This window comes from Sinocyclocheilus grahami, unplaced genomic scaffold (assembly GCF_001515645.1).
Source record: "Sinocyclocheilus grahami isolate Dianchi unplaced genomic scaffold, SAMN03320097.WGS_v1.1 scaffold70.1, whole genome shotgun sequence".
Lineage (NCBI taxonomy): Eukaryota > Metazoa > Chordata > Actinopteri > Cypriniformes > Cyprinidae > Sinocyclocheilus > Sinocyclocheilus grahami.
The window spans coordinates 1372716-1382781 of record NW_015505249.1 but is presented as its reverse complement, the minus strand read 5'-3'; the positions used below and the strand labels follow the sequence as shown (position 1 = coordinate 1382781).

General features: G+C 35.7%; 1 protein-coding gene across 1 annotated transcript; it reads right to left on the bottom strand.

Moving 5' to 3' along the window:
* Positions 1-583: 583 nt before the first annotated feature.
* Positions 584-4220, bottom strand: LOC107585398 (proteinase-activated receptor 3). The gene is made up of 2 exons (XM_016272411.1): positions 4060-4220; positions 584-1797 (listed from the first exon to the last, which is right to left on the bottom strand). Exons 1-2 carry the CDS (start codon positions 4121-4123, stop codon positions 722-724), a joined length of 1140 nt encoding a protein of 379 aa, XP_016127897.1. The 5' UTR covers positions 4124-4220; the 3' UTR covers positions 584-721.
* Positions 4221-10066: the final 5846 nt, after the last annotated feature.

Here is a 10066-nt window from a genome sequence, read left to right as displayed (position 1 = left end):
GTTTCCACAAAAAAAATTAAAAAAGGTAACTGCAACTTTTAATCTGACAATTCAGAATTTTGTTCTCGTTATTCAGAGAGAAAAAAAGTCAGAATTGCGAATTTACAATTCCGAATTCATATCTTGCACTACGGAGTTCATATCTAGCAATTTTGACTTTTTTATCTCACAATTGAGATTTTTTTCTTCTTCTCAGAATTGCGAGTTGTCACAATTTATTAGTTCATATCTAACTATTCTGAGCATTTTTCTCAGAACTGCAAGAAAAAAAACGAGAATTATGAGATATAAACTCGGAATTGCAAGAAAACGTCCAAATTGTGAGATAAAAAGTCACAATTATCTTTTTTATTTTATTTTTTAATTCCTTCATTATCGATGTCACGTGATCCTTCAGAAATCACTCTAATATGCTGATTTGCTGCTCATTTCTTATCATTATCAATGTTGAAAACAACTGTGTTCCTTCATATTTTTGTACAAATCGTGATACGTTTTGTTCAAGATTCTGAATAGAAAGTTCAAAAGAAATCTTTCATTATTTTGATCACACTTTTGATCAATTTGATGCATTCTTGCTGCATAAAAGTATTAATTTCTTGAAAAAAACAAAACGTTAGTCTAAGTGTCTTTCGGTTATTTCAGACAGGTCACATTAAATATCCAGTTTCAAAGATTAGAGAAATCAAACGGGTTGCACAACAAGCATTTCATGTTGACTTTACGTGGAGATGCTAAGTGCGCGTCCTTTGGGTGTAAGGAAGTAGCGTTTGCTTTGGACAGTCCTGGACATGAGCACGAACAGATACGGATCCAGAGCACTATGCAGGCAACACAGACACACGGCCACGCTGAAGTAGATGTAAAAACTCTCCGTGGAGCCGACAGACAGCAGAACGTAATGCACAAAATGAAGGCAGCTGCTCGGGCCGAAGCACAAAACGAAGATAATGAAGTTAAACGTGCTAGCTCTGATATAAAGAGCCCAGTCTCGGTGCGAATGGTTCAGGTGCCTGACGATAGAGGTGTAACATGCCACAGTCACCACTAGGGGCAGGAAAAAACCTACAAAGGTCAAGCCTAAATTATAATAGATGAGCCACTGGTAGTAATTTAAATCAGCAGGAAGAACGTCATGGCATGTGATTACTCCGAGATCTGTGATGCGGTAGCTTTGTTGCACTAGAAATTCCGGCAAAGTGGCGATAATAAATATAATCCAAACGGTTAAGCAACCCCAAGTGCTAAATGAGCGCTTTGGTAAGCTCTTAAAAAGGAAAGGATGCACCACTGCTATGTAGCGTTTGATGCTAATGCATGCTAATGTGAACGCGGAGCAGTAAAGATTTCCGTAAAAACAGGCGGTTGTGATACGACAAGCTGTTTCGCCGAATATCCAGTTGTTTCCACTTAGATGATAATGTGCTTTCAGTAACAGGCTGAACAACAGCAGCAAGTCGGACGCTGCCAGGCTACAGTACAATATAGCCGACGAAATCATCCTCACTTTGGTTCCAGCGGAGACCAAGATGGCGATATTGGCGGGAATGCCGACAACGACGGCTATGATGTAGACGGCTGGGATGAACCTATTGCTCAGAGGACCTTGGAGGTAGTTTGCCGTGTTGTTGCTTCGTAACATGACTTCGACATCAACGGCGGACGGGAGGACGTGTGTTTGGGGGTCTGTCGTTCGGTTTGGAGGAGGAGGGACGTTGACTGGGATGGCGTGTCCTTGAAAAGTCCTCGGTCTGGAGAAGTCAGTGCTGTTGTGTTTGACCTTCCTGGCCTTCTTTCCTACAAGTAGACAAAGCAAAGAGTTAGGACAAGAACATACTTTTGTTTGTATGCAAAAATCATATCGCCACAACTAAAGTAATTGCATGATTGCAAGTTAGCAATTCTAATTTATTGGTTTAATTAAATATTTTAAATTGCAAATATTATATTGATGAGTTCTTTTGACATCAAAATATTTATCATTGCATCTGCTTGAAATTGTGTGCAGTTTAACATTAAATATTTGCGTTAATTGATGTAGAAAAAAAAAAAAGTCTAGGAACTTGAAAATTGGGCAGTGGATTTCTAGTTCCCAGCATGATTTGCATAGGAATGGATAAGGAGAAGAAATATTGAAAATGAGTCATTTTATGTGTTTATATCCAGGACTGTCTGAACCATCTCAAACTATTTTAATATATAAACCATATAGGCTTATGTGTATGAATATAAAAACAAAGTTCATATTAAAGGGGTCATATGATGTTGCTAAAAAGAACATTATTTTGTGTATTTGGTGTAATGAAATGTTTATGCGGTTTAAGGTTCAAAAAACACATTATTTTCCACATACTGTACATTATTGTTTCTCCTCTATGCCCCGCCTTTCTGAAACGCTTCGATTTTTACAAAGCTCATCGGTCTGAAAAGCAAGGTGTGCTCTGATTGGCCAGCTATCCAGTGTGTTGTGATTGGCCGAATACCTCAAGCGTGTGACGGAAATGTTACGCCCCTTACCATACTGTGATGCCCTGTCCGGCCGGAGCGACGAGACAAAAACATTCAAACCCATTATAAATGAGGCATTTCTTGCATCCAGTGGGGACATAAGTGAGTCAGAACAGCCGGCATTGTAGTCTACTCTACCAGGATCAGGAAACGGTCCTCCATAAAATGTCCTGCACACATCTCAATATTTGGGTTGAAGTGTTCTGGAACAGTGTTGTAAATACAACTTAACCACTGATTTCTAGTCTTGTCCTCTTTTGGAAGACCAAACAAAGTAGTTTCGCTTTCACAACGAAACACACGGCGGGCTAGAGTGAGCGGAGGCCGGCTTGAGTGAGCAGAGGCGGACAGGCTTGAGAACGGCGCAGCTGGCGGATTTGACGAAGGAGCGTCTGGCGGGCTTGCGGCAACCACATGTGACGACCCCGGGCTGGACTCCGCTTCGTCCACGGTGAAAGCCGATCCGGCAATCGACAGCGTGAAGTTGATGTAATTCCTGAGCGACCAGCACAGATCAGCTCTAAGCATGACGAAGCGGATATCGTCCTCTTTTGGAAGACCAAACAAAGTAGTTTCACTTTCACAATGAAACACAGCGCCTTCACGACATGGCGGCGGCAACAATACTACAGCGAGAATAAAAGTTACGCCTTCTTTCTTTGCGTGAACATTTGGGTGGCGTTATACAAATCTTCCCACATAGTGAGGTAGATATGTGGGGGCGTGTTAGAACGAGTCGTTTTAGGTAGGCGTGGCTGACTCTTAACTTTTATGAAGCATATCTCTTTGGATTTGAGACTGTAGTGTTTGCAACTTTACAGATCTTCTTTATGCACCAAGAGCTTGTAACACTCCAAAGAGAAAGGAAAACTTGAAATCGCATCATATGACCCCTTTAACAGACAAAAAGTGAACTGCAAAAATATATTCTCCTACTCGCATCATTTTGCTAACTATTCATGTATTTAATAACACCTTCTGTTGTCTTACTACTTAACATTGGTATAGGCTATATAAAAAAATAACAACATAATATTCATAAAATAAACATAACAATAAATAACTTTTTCAAAAGTTTTGCAAATATATATATATATGATTAGGCTATAGATTATTTCACTGAGGAATGCAGTCTTTAAAATTGTTTGTTTATAGGGGAAAAAATCCTATTCACGTTATTTGCAAACTACTCATGCTTTTATTAATAAGACCTACTATTACGTTTCTTATACTATTTCAAATTGGTCTATAAAATATTAATGTAAGCCTAAGATTCATAAAATAGCAAAACCATATAAAACTTGTCAAATGCTTTACTGTAGAATCTGTTTGATTACAGATCACTAAGAAATACAGAAGAAGAAGAAACACTTCCACTCTAGCTATTTAAGTAAAATCAGACCTAATGCTGTGTTTTTACAGTAAACCGATTCTTATCTCGTTCATCACACACACACATGTACACTAAGAAATTCAGACTAGGCTACACAGAGGAATGGACTGTTTGAAGTTAATCGAAATTAAACGTGTTTAACAAATCGATTCGCTCACCTTTAGCCTGGGTCGCGTTCAGAAAAATTAAAGCGATTAACACGATAAGAAAAACTTTCCCCATGACTGACAAACTCGTCCTATGTGCTCAATTAAACACAAACGTGGTCTCCTCGCGTTTAGTCTGTGCGTGGAATCCAAATGAAACGACAGGAGATCTCTCTCTCTCTCTCTCTCTCTCTCTCTCTCTCTCTCTCTAGGTTCTTAAGTGTCCAAAACTTTTTCACTAAAGTTGTCTTAAAGGGACCGTTCATCATAGTTTTTATTTATGTGTTGCTCACTTTTTGGCTGCAAGATGAGACTTGAGGGAAAAAAGACCTGTTGGTCTTACAGCAATTTTAGTTTAGTTTGACGGTTTTAAACAAATACCTTGTTGTTCTGCCAAAGATTTTGTGCGTATGTACATTTATTTAACCATTGTATGAAGGAAATGCCTGTAGGTGAGCGATAACACAAACAGAGGTCACATTTCTGATCTTGAAATCTCTAACCATCTGAAAGTGTTTTCAACTCCCATCGGTGCACTTCTTATAATTAGCCGATATGGTTACTGCGGTGCAGCCAGCTTGCGCTGTCCATGACGCAGTAGAGCAGATCAAATCCAGATCAGAAGTGACAAACACATGAGAGAAAGATGCTTTCCTGTTTCTCACAAAGGACATACTGCTAAAATAATCCATGTGACATCAGGGGTTCAACCGGAATATTACGAAGCTACGAGAATACTTTTTGTTCGCAAAAGAAAAGAAAAAAACAACTTTATTCAACAATTCGTCTCCTCCACGTCACTCTAGCGCCATTTTGGAGAGCGCATTTCTCGCATTTCGGAGGAGACCTAATAAAGTCGTAATTTTTTTTCTTTTGCGAACAAAAAGTATTCTCGTAGCTTCGTAATATTCCGGTTGAACCCCTGATGTCACATGGATTATTTTACCGATCTCCTTGCTACCTTTCTGGACGTTGATCGTGGTAGTACCCTTGCTGTCTATGGGAGGGTCAGACAGCTGTCAGAATGCATCAAAAATATCTTAATTTGTGTTCCGAAGATGAACGGAGGTCTTACGGCTTTGGAACGACATGAGGGTGAGTAATTAATGACAGAATTTTCATTTTTGGGTGAACTGTCCCTTTAAACAACTGCGTGTAATGCTGTATATTTATAAGTGCTGTCAATCGCATCCAAAATAAAAGTTTTTGTTTACATAATATTTGTGTGTATACTGTGTATATTTATTATGTATATAAAAATACAAACATATGCACGCAGGCCTATATATTGATGAAAAATATATTATGTTTATATGTTAAATATGTTTATATATAATATAAAATATAAGAATATAAATATGTGCATGTAAATATTTTCAAAATATTTACTGTAGGTGTGTGTATTTATATATACATAATAAATATAATATACAGTACACATACATATGTAAACAAAAACTTTTATTTTGGATGCGATTAATCGCGATTAATCGTTTGACAGCACTAATATTTTTTTTGCGATTTTGGAGCTCTGTACAGTAAAGTGAGTGGAATTCTCTGTTGTAAATATATGACTGTCGTGATAATTACGGCTTTGCACGTGTATTTGTTGTTGCGGTAAAGAAACCTTTTTTCGCGGAATTTCGTACCTGCTCACCAAACTCACACACATACTCCCAGAACAGACATTTTCAGTTTATTAGAAGGCGGTGTACCATCAGATTGATTTTGAAACTGATATTTCAAGGTAAAAACAAGCTAGCTGACTCATATCAATAGGCATTACTCACAGTGGAAAAAAGACACTTAAACAAGAAAACAAGAAAATGTGAAAAAAAGCATAAAGATTGTCAAATATACAGTGCAGGGATCTTCTGTTGTGTAACTTCTAAATAATATCAGGAATAAAGTCATAAATATGGGGCTAGACTCTGAAAAAACGTGAAATATTGCCTGTTAAATGGCAGATTTAACAACTTACCCTATATAGAGGGGGCATGTTGTCACAAAATGGTCAATATGTGTTTGAATAACTGGCGAAATGTGGAAAACATAATAAATAAATACATAAATAAGCCTATCATGAAATTTTTATATATAAATATCAAAATAAGTAGTGTTATTCATAATGGAGGAGCTTTTTGCTTTTTTAATATATACTGTGTATATAATATACTCCAGCAGTAATGAGTCCATCCAGCAGTGCATTGTGAGTATGGAATGTAGAAGTGTATTTAATGTATGTAGGTATGCATAAAAAGTGTAATTATTTGTTTAGAAATAAACACGGCAGTCCAGTGAAATCATGTGTTTTCTCTTGGGATGGTCAGCTGTTTGCGAGCGCATCTCACGACTGTAGCGTCAGAATCTGGAGCCGCTCCAGCACTGAATGCACACACACACTGACAACTCCAATACTGATGCATCACATGATTCATAACTTAAGCAGCAGCAGCAGCAACAATTATCATCATAGTTTTTGTAATTATTTCTTGAATTATCCTTACAAAAATTGCTGTGATAACCATAGTTTCAGTCAAACTTAACTCCAGTTAATGTTGCTTGTCAGCTCACAGTGGGAGTGTGGAGAGTTCAGGTGACAAACAGACATGTCCACTTACAATACTACAGTAGAAACTAATGTATGAAACAAACACTTCCCTTTGACTCCATGTACAGAGTCTAACAAAAATAGAGGGACACATATATTTAACCAAATGAAACAAACGCTTCCCTTTTTAAAAACACACAGAAATAGACACATTTATTGAAACAAATGACACTTCACTTTCAAAATCATATTTCAAGAGGAAAGAGATCTAGGTTTGTAAAAATAAAATATATTTTATATGTTATATATTTTCATGTATAAACAGCCATTTTTATTGTGAGAAAAATATTAAGTGTGATATTATAGAGAAAATGTTGTTTGTAAAATGCAATAATGTTAAATATTTTTTATTATATTTAGAATTGGGTATGTTAATATATTATATTTTGTCTAATAAATATTATTTTCATATTTATGTTAATATTACATATGTATGTATGGTAATATATATATATATATATATTAGTTATTATACACTGTTAATTGTAAAATAATAATAGTTAAATAATTTAATTATTTATATTTATAGTATATATTATACTTTATATTATACAGTAATGTCTATTATATATTATTTTAATTTGTTTATATATATATATATATAATATCTATTTTGTTATGGTTGGAAGGCTGGAAAATGTTTATTTTAAAATGAATTTGAATAATATTATTTGTTATTAAAAACATAAATATATAATAAAAATATAAACAATCCATACATCTTCAAAAATAAAAACAGATTTGTTATTTAAATAAAATTAGAACTGTCAATAGAATATAATAACCGATTAATCTTATGATTTATGACTAGAAGCAAAATAATGTCTAAATATTATTTTAAGCATATTTAATTAACATCCAACATATTTTGACTGCTCTGAAAATACTTTGAAAAAAAAAATCCCTTAGCATCCTCTTGTAACCCCATGGAGATTTAAAAAAAAAAAACTAGGAATCATTCATATCCATAACTCAATAATAGTTTTGAGGCAAGCTTTTTGATGAAATGTAATACTTACAGTTAAGAGTTTTTTCATGTCACTAACCTTAAACATGAACTAAAGACGCGAGTCTTGGACCCTGTTTATGTAGTAGCAGGTGTTTAGCTCACCCGTTGAAGACTGTGTCACCATGCTCTCTGTCCAGTAATGTTTGTGTGGTGTTTGATGTCTCAGAGCGGTGAGATGCTGGAGGATCTGCGGGGTCACACTGCAGCTGTCCAGAGCAGACTCCCAGTGTGTGCTGTGAATCACGGTCTCACTGTGCCGTTTGTTTTGCATGAGCTGCATCACCTCCTCTTTCTGTGGGTTCAGGCCACGGGCTCCTGGGATCGGACCGTGAGAGTCTGCAAACTTCACGAGGAAAAAGAGCCTGTGACATTACAGGGGCACCAGGGGGACGTGGCCTGCGTCTGTTTCTCTGTTAGTGGGACGCTGGTGAAAATGAGCTTTGATGTTTGATTCAGGATAAAAAAAAACATGTTTAGCACTATGACATCACAAGCTTCATGATGTGTGTGTGTGTGTTTCAGCGTCACAAGGACTCGGCATACGGCTGTGTGTTCACTCCTGATGGGAAGCTTCTCACCAGTGGTTCCGAGCAGCTGGATGTAGAAGAGGATCAAGAAAACCGCACAGAGGACAGAAGTGAGAGATGCAGGAGTTTAAACACAGAACAGGACTGGAGTGACCCACGGTGAATGAAAGCAGCTGTGGAACTGATTATAAACCCGCTGACACACACAGCCTCAGTGAATGTTATGCAGCCTTCTGCATGTCTGAATGATCACATTTATGAGACGAGCATCCATTAAAACCACCATTATGTCAGAACATTTAGTTTGGGTTCATAAGGTTTCGTTTTGTAATTGTTGGTGAAGTATTTGTATGCATTTTTGTATTGTTTAGCAGGTATTCACCTTGTTTTTTAGTGCAAAAGTGAGCCATCGTCTATGAATGTGTGAGATTTCGGATTATTTACTATTTTCACTGCAAACTAGTATTTATGGTAATAAATTAAAATATAATGAATAGCAGTTTGCAACATCGAGCAGCAAAACAGACTATTTTTGTACTGCTAAAATAAGTGGAAGTGGATGACAATGCTACTATATACTATACGATACTATACAAAGGGAAGTATTATATATTTGAATGTATTAAGACCCATAAAGGCTTACGGCGTAATAAAAATATTAGGTGTGATATAAAGAAAACCGGTTATTTAAAAAAAAAAAAAGTAACATTTTATATGAAACTTTGTTATACCATTAAATGTCACTTTTATTTTCAAAATTTTATCACATTACAGTTCTGAGAGCTTATTTAAATGTAAAATAATTTTATATATTTAATATTTACTAAAAAGATAATGTATAAACTTTAAAAAAAACGGATTTAAAATTTTAAATGTAAAATTAGTTTTAAAATTTAGGATTATCAATAGAACATCCCATTTTCTTTCATGCATAAATCATATTACAAACCTATTGTTTCCACAATCAAAATCACTTCAACACACAATAATCAGGATTACCAAACTGTAAGTAGGAACTTCCTAAACGTACACACCAAAAAAATCTAAAGTTGTGAAAACAAAAGTTTAAGGCAACCAGCTTCAGGAATTTGAGTTTTCAACTTCTTGTTTTTGGTTTATACAACAAAAAGTTATGAAAACTCTTATCTCCTGAAGCTGGTTACCTTAAACTTAAGTTCTCAACTTTAGATTTTTACATTGTATTTGAAGGCAGGATTAGCTGCTCATACAGCTTAAATTAAATTGGGGGAAAAAAAAAAAAAAAAGGTCCCACTTTATATTAAGGGGCCTCAACTACTATGTACTTGCATAAAAAAAGTACAATGTAATTGTATTGCAAAACACATTTGCTGCTATTGAGGTGGGATATGGCTAAGGTTAGGGACAGGTTTGGTGGTATGGGTATGTGTAAGGGTGGGTTACGGTGTAAGCAAGGAATGGGTCAATGGTGCAATTATAAATGTAATTACATGCAGGTATTTTTTCAAATACAAGTTCAATGTAAAAACCATGTACACAATAAGTGCATTGTACCAAATGATTAATTTAGAAGTACATAGTTAAGGCCACTTAATATAAAGTGGGACCAAAAAATCTGATTCAAATCTAATTCTAATGAAAAACTCAAGCTTGTATGAGTGCCATAGAATGTATGATTACCAACCACAGACAAACCCTTGAAAAGGTTAACTCAGATTTAGTTTTAGATTCTAAAATGAACCTTAAATGTTTAGTTTGACTCTAATTTAAGTCACTCAAATCTAACATTTTCAGAGCTGTAATGCAGAGACTGCCAGTGGGGAAAAAAAAAAAAAAAAAAACACCCCAGTCCCACCCAATGACAAAAACAGATACCCAAACATCACGTTTCCC

Excerpts from the sequence above, each read along its gene's own strand:
- LOC107585398 (XM_016272411.1), bottom strand. The coding sequence starts at position 4,123 with ATGGGGAAAGTTTTTCTTATCGTGTTAATCGCTTTAATTTTTCTGAAC. Across the intron at positions 1,798-4,059 it reads GAACGCGACCCAGGCTAAAG|GAAAGAAGGCCAGGAAGGTC; the intron begins GTGAGCGAATCG and ends GTCTACTTGTAG.